Source organism: Chelon labrosus (assembly GCF_963514085.1).
Source record: "Chelon labrosus genome assembly, chromosome: 19".
Classification (NCBI taxonomy): Eukaryota; Metazoa; Chordata; class Actinopteri; order Mugiliformes; family Mugilidae; genus Chelon; species Chelon labrosus.
Window position 1 is genome coordinate 933,463 of NC_140352.1, and position 16,877 is coordinate 950,339.

Below are 16,877 nucleotides of genomic sequence, written 5' to 3' on the forward strand. Positions count from 1 at the left end.
TTGTCTGTCTGTCTGTCTGTCTGCAGAGTCGTCCAGCAGTCAGCCTCATCAGAGGAAATGTTCCCTCAGCAGCAGCTGTCGCCTCAAACTGGAGAGACTGGAGCAGGTGAGAGTTGGTGATTCAGATTCATTTCATTTATCAGATGAATAAAGAGCCAGTCGCCTCCATCTGCTCAGAGCTGCAGGATGATGAGCTGGTTAGAAAACGTTTAAATCTCCTGTAACTATGAAGCAGTCACTACTAAACACTTAGACTGCTGTAATCTGCAGACTCGCCTGTAGATGGCGCCACCTTCAACACACTGTAAGGATTACACAAACTAGTGGTTGTTAGATTCATAGGATACCAGATGTTTCGTAGAAGTAGAACAAGAAGAAGAAGTAAAAGAAGAAGTAGTTTCCATCAGTGATTTCAGATCTTTTCTGTCTAAACAGAGCATGGACATGACTCTGGAACAATATTCAGATGTAATTTTAGACTTTCTGACTGAAGGTATCTGGTCATCTGGAGAAGAACCAGGTTCATTTAGAGCTGAACACAATGATCCATGGACCAGAGAGACCTGGACCAGAGAGACCTGGACCAGAGAGACCTGGACCAGTGGTCACCATGGAGACCACTTCCTACTTCAGTCAAGGACAAAACATCACCTCAGAGATTAACTTTCTCTGTTTACTTTTAGACAACACAATAATAGAACAGTTTCTCGTCACTTTTAGTTTGGTTTTGGATTTAAAAAGTAAAATCTAATAACTTTTTGTTTCCAGTTTAAAAACCAAACTTGAAATACCTCCAGAATATGAGCTAATGAGTTCTGCAGACAGCTGGAGGACATTCAGACGCTGCTGAGCCTCGTCTCTTGTCCATCATCCTCTCACCCTGACATGCTCTGATCCAGCCGTTTCATTGGTCGATGGTCGTGTGCCATTGATCTGTTTGTTTGTGTCCAGGCTCTGGATCTGATTGGTCTGAAGCCCACAGAGGCTCAGCGGCAGGCGCTCCGGTCCAGACTACGAGCCGATCCGGCCGGGACGGTGGCCTTCACAGGTAGGACAGAACCCCTCATCCATCACTTTGACTGATTTAAAACATTAAAACATTTAAATCCTGTGACATAGACAGAGAGCAGTGTAAATAAAGGGCCACATGGTTCCCAAACATAATAAGGCCTGGGATGACATGTACAGCATGAGATACACCGATCAGCCATAACATTATGATCACCTTCCTAATATTGTGTAGGTCTCCCTTGTGGTGACTCATCAGAGAATGGACATGGGCCTTCTGAGGGTGTCCTGTTGTTAGTGGGGGGGCCTTTGAGGGGAGGGGCCTCTGTGGATCATCCCACAGATACTTGATCAGTTTGGGATCTAGTGAATTTGGAGGCCAGGTCAACACCTTGTGCTGTTCTTCATGTTTTTTTTTAGTTGTTCCTAAAGTGTTTTTGTGTGTGTGTCTGTGTCAGGCTGCATCCTGCTGGGGATGGCTGCTGCCATCAAGGAGTGTCATTGCTATGGGGTGGGGGTGCCTGGTCTGGTCTAGGTGGGGTGGGGGTGCCTGGTCTGGTCTAGGTGGGGGTGCTACATGTCTAAGTAACATCCACACCAATGAATGCCAGGTCCAGAAGTTTCCCAGCAGAACATTGAACTGTTACAAGATGGTTTGAATGTTATTAACTTCTCCTGTCAGTGGTCATAATGTTGTGGCTGATGGGTGTATAACCTTTAACCCCTGACAGTCTCTTAGTGTAGACCTTCTATTAGGACGCTCTGACCTGACGTGTTTCCTGTTGAACTCTGTCTCGTCTTCTTCTTCTAGACCTAGAGAACCTGATCAGGGAGCTGTTCAAGCCTCAGCTGGACGAGCTGTCCGTCCGTCATCCCGGCTCCAGGTTCACCTCTGACGACCTGTCCAGTTTGTTGGAGTCGCCGACCGACCCGCGGGTACGAGGAGTCATATGATCAGGATGTTAAAATAAAAACAGCCTCTGCTTCCTGCTTTGAGTTTGTGTATTTGCAGCTCAAGTGTCGTCACGTGATGAGGATGTTGGCTTCTATGGCCGCAGGGCGCTGAGCTCTGATTGGATGTTAAACTAGAGTGAACTCACCAGTGAATGCTGGTTTCATGGTGTTTGATGGAGGTGGCCTGGAGCTGTGGCTCAGACTCGTATCGACGCTCCCCCATCGACCTGTTGACGCTCTGAGTGGAGACCAACCGTCCCATCAGCTGAGCGTAAAGATTTTCTAGGCTGCCGGGGTCACGCAGCATCAGATCGATAATCAATCAAACACGAACACACATAGAGGACAGAACATCAACTCAGAGAGACGTTCATCATAGGAACAATCTGTACATGTTATCTGGTGGATTTAAGCTTAATGAGTACACTGTATAAACTAAAGAGGGATGTATTAGTTAATATATCAGTTAAATGATGTGAGAACAGAACCAGCATCAACAACACGCTGTGACTTCACTGGAAATACTCAGCTTTACTTGACTTTATAATGATCTACCAGTAGAACAGGATTAAATGTCTCCTCCAAGAAAACCCAGCTCTCTACAAACTACACTAAACATGAGCAGATTCATGTTGATCCAAGGAAAATGTTTAGTCGTTATCAATAGACTTTCCAGTCAGTAATGTCGTTGATCTGCTTTGGATTTCATCTATGGACGTACGTCATGAATTACATTTGGTCATTATCTGGTTTTAATCTGTTCGTATCAGATGGAAACCTCCAGTCTGAAAACCGTGAGCTGATGTTTAAGGAGGTTTCTAATGAAGGTTTATACCCATGAGCTTTAAGAGTTGATTTTAAAACAGCATTTTATTTGGTTTATTAGACAGTGATTGGATGTTAGAGGTTCCATGATGTGTTGTCTGTGTCCGTTGTAGGTTCATTCATTGTTAGAAGTGTATTGTGGTATTTATTTGTGTTTGTGTGTTTTGTTGGTGCAGCCGTCCCTGTCGGACTCAGAGGACCTGGAGGAGATGGAGAAGCTGAGGAAGGAACACATCGAGGCTCTGAGGGAGATCAAGAGGCTGCAGGTAAAACGACTTTAGAAAGAGAAGAGATTTAAAGAACTAATGGTTAATGGAGACACTTCCTGTACATGTGTGAGTACTTCTTGTACATGTGTGGGTACTTCCTGTATGTGTGGGTACTTCCTGTACGTGTGTGGGTACTTCTTGTACATGTGTGGGTACTTCCTGTACATGTGTGAGTACTTCCTGTACGTGTGAGTACTTCCTGTACATGTGTGGGTACTTCTTGTACATGTGTGAGTACGTCCTGTACATGTGTGAGTACTTCCTGTATGTGTGGGTACTTCCTGTACGTGTGAGTACTTCCAGAGCCCGTCTACGGAGAGCCTCGCCACTCTCTATTAAGTCCCATTGTAACGAACAGTTCAGAAGCCGGAAGTTCACTGAGAGTGGAATTTCTCCCCTTATTAGACATTCTCTGGTACTTCCTGTACATGTGTGGGTACTTCCTGTACATGTGTGGGTACTTCCTGTACGTGTGAGTACTTCCTGTACATGTGTGGGTACTTCCTGTACATGTGTGGGTACTTCCTGTACGTGTGAGTACTTCCTGTACATGTGAGTACTTCCTGTACATGTGTGAGTACGTCCTGTACATGTGAGTACTTCCTGTACATGTGTGAGTACTTCCTGTAGATTAGTTTGGCTTTTAACTGAATCGTAACTATCTATTAATTTATTTATTGACTATTTAAAATGTTGAGATGGGATTATTGTATAAATCACTTTGTGTTACATTTTCTTTGTATGAAAAGTGTTATACAAATAACAAGTGTACTTCCTGTTGATGATGTACTTTCTGTATGTGTGTGTACTTCCTGTATGCGTGTTTACTTCCTGTTGATGATGTACTTCCTGTTGTTGTTTTTTTTGTTTTTTTTAATTTGCAATTTACAAAATACAAGCAGAGGTAATATTACTTCCTGTTGATTTCCCTCCTCTGCAGGAGCAGCTGGTGGAGTCTCAGAGAGTTCACCATCAGATGGAGGAGGAGCTCAGTAAGGTCAAACAGGTGAGTCCCACCTGGTCTGGTCTGGTCTGGTTTCTATGGTGATGACGTATTTAAACAGTGTACTCATCCGTATATCTGGACTCTTTTAAATCTTTAGACTTGTGATGGTACATATTATTGTAGAGACACGTCTCATACTACAGGGGGTCACTGTGCTCTGTAGTAACCATGGCAACGACGGAGGTCTTTGTTAACGTGGACTAACACCACGGACACATTTCGACTTTAATAAATCTGTAAACTTCATGGAGAGACTGAAGTGACTTAATCACCAGCGACTAGAACAATTATTAATTAACACAAATACAGGAGTTACATTAATCATTAATTAACATCCAGACTGATCACAGATATGATGTGAGATAAATGAACTTTATTCAAACTAAATACAGGAGTGTTTGAACAGGTGATTCTATGCAAATACATCAGCAGGTGGAGCTCTCTCTCTCTCTCCCTCTCTCTCTGTCTTTAAACCAGTCTCAGCTCTTTCTTCTTTTATTTAGTTGTAGTTGTGCAGGACGTTTTATTTCTGGCTCATGTCTCCAACGTCTCTACACTCTAGTTACCTCATCCTCACTGTGCTGCTATTAATATTATAGAAATGATATACCTCATCATGTAGTTTTTATACTTCTACCCATATACTCACCTCTATATATTTGTATATAACTCTTTAAATCTACATATACACAGTTTACCTCATGTCCACACCATGTTTCATACTTTTACATATTTTCCTATATTTCTATATCTTTAGATGTTTATACAGTTCATATTACCCCATAATTTAACAACCTTGTATATCTATGACATCTATTTTTGATGTATTTCTGCATCACTTCTGTATTTTTATTTTTACCTTTCATTGACTGAATTTCCATAAAGCCTGGTGGTTCTGTGTTTTATGGTTAGAGTTAGGAGGTGGGTGGTGAGGAGGTGGTGTGTGTGTGGGTGTGTGAGTGTGTGTGTGTGTGGGGGGGGGTGTTAAGGAATGTATTCTGTCAATGGCAGGTCCTCACAGAGATAGAGCAGCCAGCAGTGTGTGTGTGTGTGTGGAGGCCTCCGTTGGGTCTTTCTGGGGCTTTGAACCAGTTCCCTGTTTGTTGTGATTCATAGCTGAAGACTCTGGGCCTCTCTCTCTCTCTCTCTCTCTCTCTCTCTCTCTCTCTCTCTCTCTCTCTCTCTCTCTCTCTCTCTCTCTCTCTGTTGCATAAACTGATCGATATCTACATTTAGACTCAGCTGACAGATGTGAGCTGGTATCCCAGGATCAGCGCTGCCCACCCTCCACCCTCCACCCTCCATCCTCCACCCTCCACCCTCCATCCTCCATCCTCCATCCTCCTTCCTCCACCCTCCACCCTCCACCCTCCATCCTCCATCCTCCATCCTCCATCCTCCACCCTCCATCCTCCATCCTCCACCCTCCATCCTCCATCCTCCACCCTCCACCCTCCACCCTCCATCCTCCATCCTCCACCCTCCATCCTCCATCCTCCATCCTCCATCCTCCACCCTCCACGCTGGATCCCAGCCCTCAGCGTTAGAGTTTAATACGTTAGTTTCTCTGCCTCAGGTTTAATCTTTGCTTCATTATCATCACGTTATTAACTCGTATTCCTTCGACAATAATAATAAAGGAAACAGCAGCTGATAGGGTCTGATAAGAGCCCAGTAGATGTGGTGGAATCAATAATGATCATTTATCAAGAAGCCAAAGGTCTTTAGTTCAGTTGTAGAGATCTGATTGGCTCTAGTTGTTGGCAGCTTTAATCGTCTTCAACCTTTCAACTGATTGAAGAACGACGATCAGTGTGTTGGAGCGTTGGATGAACAAGAGACAGATGTAACACTTAGAATAATGATCATGTTAATGATATTAATGATCAGTCAGTAGATTCACATATCAATCATTTCCATGGTTAATCCAGATTAACTGCATCTTTTCTCAGTTTATTTTTCTGTTGCTGTTTGTTTTTTAGTTTTGGATTCTTGTCAGTTTTAACGCTACAGGACGTAGCACTGCCCCCTGCAGGTGGAGATCATTTACTACTCCAACCACACTTCAGATTCTGCTTTCTTTCCACAACGTCACTGCTGCTTTGACCGTATCCTGGTCGTCATGGTAACAGAGCGTTCATGCACTAATCATATGTTCTGGAAAAAAGAAAAAAACAAAGCTTACTAAAGAGCCAATCAGGCAGCTTCCTCTGGTTCAGAGGAGCCAATCAGATGAGACGTCTGGGCGGTCAGAAGATGCTGAGCTCTGAGGAAGTAACGTTGACATTCAGTTGTTTATTCTGAGCTCATATTTTGGACGTTTGCAGACAGGACATCTGAGACGTTAAGTTGTTGATCCGTGTTGACATTAGGCGACCGACGTGTCCCACAAAAATTATTTCTGATTTAAAAAAACTGAATATTTAATGAGCAGCTGAGATGATGGAGGATATTCTCTGTCTTACATGTGATTACATTAAAATGTTAAATGTTTTCTGATCAGCTGTTTCCATTTGGTTTTGAGTCGACGTCTGAATCTTTCTCTTGAATCAGCTGAGGGGCTTTTAATCCTCTGAGGGTGAAGTCACATCATCATCATCATCATCATCATCTCAGAGACGTTATTATTTCATTATTAGATGACAGCCATTCAAAGCCAGGAGCCGCCACTGCTTTCAGAACGTCCTGAAACACGACCGACGCTCGCTGCTCTTTTATTTGACCGCTCGCCCCCAGGCTGCACAGTGAGAGAGTTTTTCCTTTTAGGAGGTGGTTGACTCGTCCCTCATTAGAGCTGGAGGTCAGGATTCGAGACGGGGGGCCTCTCAGGGCCCCTCAGGACCCCCCGGGGCCACAGCTGGAGGGAAGAAAGCTCATGCTGGGATCCATTAGTTACCCCACCAGACGAGGCCGACCACACACACTCCTCTGAACCAAAGAGTCTCAGTCTAACAGCGACGTGTCTCCATCTAGACTCAGCCTCTGCTGCAGCTAAGAGCTTTTAGTCTTTAATTAAAGGTGACGTCACTCTGAGTTCATCCAACTTTACATGGATCAGGTCACTTTGTACATGATTATACTTCCATTTGATTTATTCCATCAAACTTTTTTCCAATTCAAACTGCTGCCACAGCTTTCAGTCACGTTCTGGGCTGACTATGATTTCTAACCAGATGATTCAGGATCATGTTTGTTAATGAAGACAGTTTTTTTTTAAACTCAGCCCTTATTATTCTCTTTTGACCCTTTGACCTGAAGTCGAGGTCGGTTCAGACAGAGTCTCTTTTCTCAGGATTTCTAGGAACACGAGCAGCTCTGTAGAGAGGAGTGGAGGCAGCAGATGGACTCGTCCCACTGTGTCTCAGTACATATGACACCACCACAGGAGGAGAGAGAGGAGTCCAGACACACTGGTCCCTCTAATGCTTCATACATACACCAATCAGCCACAACATTATGACCACCTTCCTAATACTCCCTTGTGGTGACTCATCAGAGAATGGACATGGGCCTTCTGAGGGTGTCCTGGTGTTAGTGGGGGGCCTTTGAGGGGAGGGGCCTCTGTGGATCATCCCACAGATACTTGATCAGTTTGGGATCTAGTGAATCTGGAGGCCAGGTCAACACCTTGTGCTGTTCTTCATGTGTCTGTGTCAGGCTGCATCCTGCTGGGGATGGCTGCTGCCATCAAGGAGTGTCATTGCTATGGGGTGGGGGTGCCTGGTCTGGTCTAGGTGGGTGCTACATGTCTATGTTAGTGATCATACAGACATACTAGGAATAGATGCCAATTTTATTGAGAAATTCATCACATGGACCAGACTGGACCCTCTGGTGGACCTGTTTTAGCTCAGGGGCCAAGCTTGTTTCCATCTTGTTCCAACATCTGTATCATGTCTCCAAGTCAACCAGCAGCTGTTGATGGTTCTGATCCAGCGGTAGGTAGAGATCCATTAGAGACAGCAGCTGCTACAATATTCTACTGACCACATGATGGCGCTGCTGATTTACAGACACACAAATTGAGATCAGATCTCAAGTGCTGGCTGGGGACGCATGTGGAGACACATTTATATTAAGACCAGGGACGTCATGACTGGACCTCATGGACTAATCCTTCTCTTTTTCATCCTGGTCCTCGCTGCAGGACATGAGGTCTGGAGCTGAGGAGAGTCGGGCTCTGAGGACTCGGATCCAGCTGGCCGAGGCGGCCCAGAAACAGGCCAGGGGGATGGAGATGGACTACGAGGAGGTGATCCACCTGCTGGAGGCCGAGATCGCCGAGCTGAAGACTCAGAGGGTGGAGCGCCCGACGCCGACCAATAAGGTGAGACGCCTTAGAGTCAGGACATCATCTGGGACGGATTTAATTCATCAGACTCTAGTGAGAGACGGATGGTTGCAGCCTCGTAGTGTTTCTATCGTACTGACCTCTCTACCAGAGGAGACCAGACGTAGGTTCAGCTTTAGTTTGAACCTGAACTGAATGTGAAGAGGAGCTAAAGGAGGCTGGAGGACGTCAGAGATGAATCTGTTCCTGAATATCAGCTAAAAGCAGCGCGTTTCAGATTCTTTCCTTCCTCTGATTGATTATCTACAGTTTACTCATCCTCCTCATCCTCCTCCTCCTCATCCTCTTACAGCTGCTCCTCCTTTAACCTCCTCCTCATGTCTATTTTCATTTATACAACCATCAGCTCAGCCAGCTGGTTTAGAACAGAACATAAAGGACACATATTCATTCAATCTGATTCAGGTTTGTAGATTTCTTTGCCGCCACATTCACAGTTTTCCCATCATGCCTCTCTTCTGCCCTGAATCTGGGTCAGTGTTTTATTCTGCTTCAGTCCTTCAGTCACCTTTAAAGCAGCTTCTACACATCTACAGAAAGATGGAAACAAAGAAAGAATGAGGAATATACAACTTAAAATAATAAACATGATCCAATAGAACCAGACGTATAAGGAGACATGGACATTAGACAGAATCTAGTAGACACCAGAGAAGAAGAAGAAGAAGAATAAAATGTTTTTTATGGTTTCCATCAGGAGGAGTCAGACGAGCTGAAGAAGAGAGTGGCCGTCCTGGAGTGTCAGCTACGGAAGAGTGAAGCGACCAAAAAGGGTTTTGAGATGTCGACGGGAAAACTTCTCAGCTTTGTGGAGGTAAACGACCAGAACCAGGACTTTGACTCAAGACGGTTTCACAGTGACGGGGTTGTTCCTAAACCAGGAGTCTGGTCAGAGAGGCTGGTCTCAGATCTGTGAACAAAAACTCAAACAAGCAACAAAATCTTATCAATGAGTCCATGAACCTGAGTGAAATACAGGCGTGAATTCTTCTTTATTTATTCTTTGTTGTTAACAAATTAACTGACTGCACCGGACCGACCTGCTGACAGATTCATCCGCCACTGAAAATAGTCCCTTACTACCATATTAAAGATATTTGATTATATTAAAAAAAACAAAGATGAAACAGAGACATGTGGAGATGGACTCTAAATGTTTTAATGTTTATCCTGATAAACTCTCCACCAGACTTTTAGAGCTGAACATTTGTTTTAAATTGAAACACAGTAAGAGTGGGTTCTGGTCTGATTTTTGTGGTTATCTGAAATGTTTCTGTGTGGTTCCTCTGGATGAAACCAGCCTCTGACCTTCAGCTGAAGATGGATCTCACTCATGTCTGTTTGTTCCTGCAGAATGTTCAGGAGTTCCTGCTGGAAAGCCACGGACCCCCCAAGAGCTACAGGTACACTGGGTGTGTGTGTGTGTGTGTGTGAGGACCGTGTGTGAGTGTGTGTGTATCTCAGACAGGGTCCTCACAAGGATGGCAGAACGCCAGACGTCTGTCACAGAAACAGTTAATTGGCAGCATGCTGCTCGTTAGCGACACGGCGGCTACGCTAACGAGTCAGACCGCTGAGCATGGAGATGGTGAAGTGGTTGCTATAGCGACCGACAGCACTCTTCCTCGTTGTGCTTTTGTGTGTTTTGTTCCTGCATGTGTGTGTGTGTGTGTGTTCATTACATGGGTGATATGGACAGAGTGAGTTTATTGAGTTTAAGATTAAATTAAGTTTAAGGTTCATTTTAGATTTAAGGTCAGATTAAGGTCAGATTAAGGTCAGATTAAGGTCGTAGCTGGCGTCCGTCTGCGGGGAATAAATGTAAATCAGTGACAAGTGTCTGAACTGATGGAAACTTGAGACGGAGACGCCTCAGAGACACATAATGAGAGACCCAGCAGAGACCATTAATACCACACACACACCATTACACACTAACACACACACACCCAGTGGTCTGGCCCACTTCAGCCCAGGTATGACTCTAGTTATCGCCTGTTAATGGCCTCATGCAGTGAGCAGAGGTGGAGGAGGAGGAGGAGGAGGAGGAGGAGGAGTTATAAAACATCTCGACCTGCAGAGAGAGTGAGAGGTCACTGCTCTTTACCGTCCAGTTATCACCACAGAAGAAGAACCAAACTCCAAACACTTCCTGTGTCCTTCTTTACCTTCATCTCTCTCCTCTCTTTCCTCTCTCACTGATCACCATCCATCAGGATTTTTTTCCGACCACATTTCTTCCTGGAAGACGATGGTTCTCCACTATCCTTCCAGTTTTTAATAATGCCTTGGACAGTTCTTAACCCAGTTTTAGTAGTTTCTTCAATCTCCTTAGATGTTTTCTCTGCTTGATGCATGCCAATGATTTGACCCTTCTCAAACAGACTAACATCTTTTCCATATTTCTTCTTCTTCGTTGGTTTTTATGATCATCCTGATTTCTTTCCGTATTGTCGTTCGTTTCTCGCGTCCTCTTGTGTAAGTCGGTTTAAACCAGGTCAATCGGTCATGCTGTTAAGTCACCGGGCTATGACACCTCCCACCGTCTTCCTTTTATTTCAGTCCAGGTCAGTGGGACACCTCGGCTCGTCTTTCATAACATCAGGACCCCCGCTCCAGTTTCCGTCCCTTCCTCCTCACCTGTCTGTGTTTCTAGGCCACTCTTCGCCTCGAGGGGTCCGTGGTTTTGGTGTCAGGGATAAATGGCCCCTTCTCACCCACTTAATGATTTTCTGGCCTCTCATTAAAGCCGTTAGTCATCGTGCATTCAGCAACGCAGCAAAGAAAGAAAAGCAGCAAACTAATTGATGGGCTGTGTAGAGATGACCACAGTTTGATCTTAATAATAAATAATTCAGCTGCGTCTTTCTGGGTCAGATTCTCTTTAATCTCTCCACCTCAGCTGGACAGATTCAGGCAGGTTCAACAGTGAATTAAAGCTCTTAGTGTAAATTAAACAGTTTGTTTTCAGTCTGATTCAAATAAAACCTTCATGACCACTTTAATTCAATCAGACGAGAGCGAGAACACAACAACCCACAGACATTTTCTTCAACTTTATATATAGTCTGTTTATATTTATTTATTCTGAGTTTACATCACAGAAATAAATGACAGCCCAAAAAGACAATAGTTTCAGCTCAGCTATAGCCTGTATAAAACAGGCAGCACCTCAGCACCATCAGTAGCATTTAATAGTCCTCCACAGAGTGTTGTTAGATGGGATAGTGTAGCAGCTAAAGGTCTAATAACTTTATCAGATAGTTGATGTGCAGCCTCCTTCTCTCTGTTACCACAGGACGTTTGGTCAAGTTGTTAACTGACTGCTGTCCAGAGGATTTGGACCGTTCCTCTGCTAGCGTTAGCCTTAGCATGTCTTGTTTGCAGTAGTACTTTAGTTGTATTTCAGGACTGACATGTCACGGTAGTATGGGCTTCATCTTTAGTGGAGAACCAATGACCCTCTGGGCTCCTCACCTGTCTTCTAGGAGGCGTCCATGTTGTTATCGTCACATGATCAGTGACTAGTCCACATGATGCTGAAACATCAAACTGACCACTAGTCTGAATAACCCCTAGTTTCCCTCCTGGCCTCCTGTCAGAGCCTCTAACCTGGTATCATCCAGAACTCCTTCTACTTCTGTGACTCCTCCGTCTGTGTTTGTTCTGGTTGGTTTTGTCGCCGCTGACTCCTCCTCTTACTCTCTCTGTTCTCAGCTCTGGAGACGTCAAAGTAGGACCGTCGCCTCAAGGCCTCGCCCCTCGCTACAAGAAAAGTCCATGGACGGCGGCCACGCTGGCCCAGGAGGCCAAGGAGCTGACACGAACAGTCAGAGCCATCCTGGAGGTCGACTGTAAGTGATCTCAGCTCCACGCATGCCGGCCTGCATGTCCACCTCCTCCTCCTCCTCCACCTCCACCTCCACCTCCTCCTGCTCTCTGTCTCTGTGCTGCCCTGCATGCCACTCCCGTCGGACGAAGCCGAAACCGAACCACCGTTGGTGACTGTCCTCCCCCGTTTCAGTGCTGACCTTCTAGACGACCGACCCGACTGTCGGCGAGGCGTCTGCCCCAGGACAATCATCCAGCCAGTCGTCCAGCCATCCAGCCAGCCGTGAACCTGAACTCTTCCCCGACCGCTCCTCCTCGTCTCCTCTGCTAACGGACTCTTCAAGTCTGCATGAACACTGTCTGTTTGTGTGAAGCAGCCCGTTGATCAATGCACAGTGTCTGGAGTCAACTTGGTTCCAGCGTTTTAACCTGAAACCGTCGGAGCTCAGAGACGTGCAGCAGGTTGTCTGCAGGTTAGAACGCTGGAAAGAAACCACATGGACCACATGAAGGTTTTAAAGTTTGGTCCATTGGTCTCCGTTTTATTTTGTGAGCACTAAAACTATAGACATATTGTAGTTCATGTTGTTTTCAGAAACTACTTTTATCTTTCCAAAATTAAATGGAAATCCAACTTTGAACTCTGAACCATCAAACACTAAATAATAATAATGTTGACCTAAACTAACCAACCAATTTATTTAGTGACGAGAATATCTGCACTAAAACCATCAGTTTATTCTGAATATAATGGTTCATAGTTTTCACAAAGGCTTTAAACTCATCTGAAACTAAAAAGTGCCAAAACTCAGTTCACATCAAGCGACCGATGAACCAAACTTTTCAAACCTGTCGTTGTCGTCCTTCAAACCTCACCCAGCCTCTGCCTCTGTATCAATACACACCTTCATCTATAAGTCAATATAAACCAATGGAAACAATATCTTAAGGTTGCCATGTACTGTAGCTAACCTCCTGTAGCTCTCCGTCTCTGCTCTCTGTTAGCTGCTCAGTGTTTCGCTCGGTGTCTGTGCAGTAGTTTAGTAAAAACAGAACAAAACGCCGTCAAACCAGAACAGGAGGAGAAATCCTGCAAACTGAGGTCAGGAAGGAAGAAAACCAGCCACGACGTCACAGCAGGAACTCAGACTGAAGGACAGCTCCAGTCTGATGACGGGACGCTTTAGACGCTTTTATCACATTTGGAGTTGTTTGCTGTTTGTTATTTTTCAGAGTAAATATTCTGAAACAAGCTGCAGAGCACGAGTTGTTCTTTAGACGTAAAATGTCACAGGACTTGAGACTGGTGTCATAAAATAAAAGTAGCTGAATCAGATTTGCTGCAGCTTCTGCAGGTGTTGCAGGATGAGACTCGTTTAAGAAGCGTATGTGTCCCTGATGTGTCCAGACTGATCTTAGAAAGTCTGGACAGCAAACACACGACGCATCTCCTGCTGTTGTGTCACAAGTTCCATTCAGTTGTGTCAGAAAACCAAACTCTGTCCACATATGAGTTAATTCTGGTCGTCCATCATGTCTTTGTCCCAGCCAAGCAGAACATGAAAATGGAACGAGCTCTTCTTCTATTTGAAGAGAAAATACTGGAAACAACGTCACCGCTCCACCTGGGTTCACCATATGTTCCATCAGCAGGGTGGATCTGGTGGTAGCGCTAACTTTAGCCTAAACCAGCTAACATTAAATCCATTAACATAAAGGATAGCCTAAACAACGTTAGCCTGAACCATTGAACACTCAATAATGTTAAACTAAACCAGCTAACATTAGCCTAAACCAGCTAACATTAGCCTAAACCAGCTAACAGAGCTTGGTCTTCTTCTTCCAAGCCGCCATCATCATGGATGATCTGGTGGTAGGAACCAAAATGGTGGAGGGTGTTTCCTTCAGGGAAACGTTTGGGGAAGTCTGACGACGCATTGGAAGGTAACTTGTGTGGATTAGATCAGATTACCCAGAATGCATTTCCAATACCAATTCAAGTCAGAATTTGAAGGACTTGCCACTGTCTCACATCGCTGCCAGTCTCTTCCTGTGTGAACGCCTCTTTAAAGTCCTGGGACGTATTCCATGTCTGTAGTTCCTGTTCAGAACATAGATGTCACAGTGTCCCTGAATGCACCACCAGGAAGAGCCCTGTCAATGAGATGGATTGTGTCTGGAACAAGTGTGTTGTCTTAACACACACCAACGTCTGAACCAGGAAGGTAGGAAACCTCTGGTATGAGTCCTCCAGCAAATAGACAGAGCCATAGTGTAATCTGAAGGGTTTCCAGGAAACTCCCAGTGTTCAGGTTGGCTTCAGCAAATACACACAGCCAGTTGGTAGTTAGGTGGATGTGAGTGTTTGAAGCACCTCCAGGAAATACACTGATGCAGCACGGAGAGTATTTCCACAGAAAACAAGCTGAACCAGGTCCAACTGGACTTGTAGGGTTAGGGTTAGATGTTTCATCCAAGTAGCTACTTCAGTTCTCCTTGGTTCAGCTTGTTGTTATGGACAAACCACGACGTGGAGAACCTTCACAGAAACTATGTAGAGTATTATGATTAAACCAATAGACAGAGCCATTGTGTAATCTGAAGGGTTTCTAGGAAACTCAGTGTGAGATCAGGTTTTATTAGTGAGACATGTGGGCATCAATTCAGCAAACACACACAGCTGGTAGTTTGGTGAATCACTGAAACATTTCCAGTAAATACACAGTTCACACAGATTGTTTGGCAGCCTTGGATGGACCCGACTGTTAAGTGAATACTAAGAGCTGCAGGACTGAACTATCTCCAGGAAATACACTTTTAGTTCAGGACAAGACAAGGACACTATGTCCAAAAAAATAAGACTGAACTGAGAGCGACTGGAGACGTTCCCTCTGGTTCAGGTTCCACAGAAAACACAGAACTACGACCCAATTAACCTTCTAAATGAGGCTCATTCACCCCCAACTGTTCCTTTATTGAAACGATTATGAGTCAGACTGAGTCATTTCAAACCGTGTCGTTAAAGTAAACTTTTTAAAACATTTAAAGAACATTTTCCAACGTGTTCAATCTAAAAGCTGATAGCTGTCAGACGATGGAGTGATGCAGTGATTGTTTTAACGGTCTGGAGCTGTCGGATCATTATCGGCTCTGTGTATTTGCTGGAGGTGGCTGATATTTTGGTTGATTCGTGCCGGTTCAGTTTCTATTCAGCGGGAGGGATGTGAGTTTTTGACACACTCACCTAATTTCCCTCCATCAGAGCGTCGGTAGGAGGACGTGGGCACGGTTACATAATGAACAGCCGTGGTTGAGCATCACAGACGTCCTGTTAGAGATAATCAGGAGGGAGCAGCAGAAAGTAGGTCAGTCCAATCACGCTCACCTGTGGCTTACTTTCACCGTTGCCTGGAAACATTTGTCTCCTTAAAACCACGAAGCTCAGAGCTGACGACAACATTTGGTCTGTATTTTGTTTCCAGGACATCACTATGACTTCCACTCTGACCAACATGAAGCAGCTCCTCACACAGAAAAGAAAGACGTCCGTTAGAAGATAAGAGAAGAGAAGACGTATTCATCCCCGTGGGGAAATTAAGGTGTAAAATAAATCACACTCACTTTTCTGGACAGATGCACGAGGAACAATCAGAACCGAGCAGTTTCACCCACTTCACCTCATTCCTCGTTTGACTCTGACACAGTTACCATGACGACCGTCTGACTTAGATTCATATGCAGCAATATGAATCCTCCGAGCTCTAAGAGGAACACTTTTCTGTCTGCAGCGGCCCGTTAACGTTTCACAGACTCAGACCTTTAAAAGTCTGAAACAATCCTCCTTCGTCTTCTTCTCTGCTTTTAAAAGACGACTTTGACTTAAAGGAGGAAATAACTTGTATCTGCAGAGCATCAGTTAAAACAATTACGGTTTAAACTTGGTCTAAATGTCAAACACTGACCAAAAAATATATCTAAATAAAAGCCACTGAAATAAGAAGAAAACTCAAATTTCTATGAAAAGATGCAACAAGGTGAGATCTACAGGACGCCAGTCAACAGCTTTAACTTTATTAAACAATGATGCTGAAGACGAGGAACAAAACATCTGCTTTAAACAAATTAATTAAACATGAAGCCAGCACAGGACACAAAAACATTTTGAGTTCTTTATTCTGGTTTAAAGATGAAATTGGTGTTAGAAAATAAAATGTATGCAGAGTTTAATCTGCTGTATGAGCCCTGGGTCCAGGATGATGATGATCTTCTGACCTGGATGATGTCGTCTCTGAGCGCCACGCGCACCTGAGACGGTCGGCTTGTTTACCTGTAATTTGCTACTGCTTGTTTTTTACATCATGGCTGAATATTTTTTTGATCCTGAGGTTGTGGACGAACCATAGCAGTAGCAAATTACTGCTCGTAGACGACATCATCCAGGTCAGAATGATAACAGGTAACTCTGGACTCAACGGGGAACAGCACTAGCGTATCATAACAGAATATTGGTGAAATGAACGAGTTTTGCAGCAGATAATGTTATTTAGAGGCTGCGTTAAGGTGCCCCAGTCACTCCCACTATATGGATAAACGCTGATCTAATTATCTCCTGACTGACTACAAATTACACAAA

The 16,877-nt window shown here is 44.5% G+C and overlaps 2 protein-coding genes across 2 annotated transcripts in view; one reads left to right on the plus strand and one right to left on the minus strand.

Annotated features, from left to right (window-relative positions):
- Nucleotides 1-16,877, minus strand: part of LOC311504239 (microfibril-associated glycoprotein 4-like) — a gene marked incomplete at its 5' end in the record, with an annotated part of 417,732 nt that overhangs the window by 41,009 nt on the left and 359,846 nt on the right. The gene's annotated exons all lie outside the window — the stretch shown is intronic.
- stxbp4 (syntaxin binding protein 4) overlaps nt 1-16,877 on the plus strand; it is a gene marked incomplete at its 5' end in the record, with an annotated part of 40,263 nt that overhangs the window by 19,640 nt on the left and 3,746 nt on the right. Inside the window, 9 exons of the mRNA XM_084567780.1 lie at nt 27-106; nt 952-1,048; nt 1,820-1,944; nt 2,964-3,053; nt 3,997-4,062; nt 8,210-8,389; nt 9,111-9,227; nt 9,767-9,816; nt 12,131-12,267. Of these exons, the coding sequence (XP_084423906.1) occupies nt 27-106; nt 952-1,048; nt 1,820-1,944; nt 2,964-3,053; nt 3,997-4,062; nt 8,210-8,389; nt 9,111-9,227; nt 9,767-9,816; nt 12,131-12,267 (942 nt within the window). The remainder of the gene's footprint in view (nt 1-26; nt 107-951; nt 1,049-1,819; nt 1,945-2,963; nt 3,054-3,996; nt 4,063-8,209; nt 8,390-9,110; nt 9,228-9,766; nt 9,817-12,130; nt 12,268-16,877) is intronic.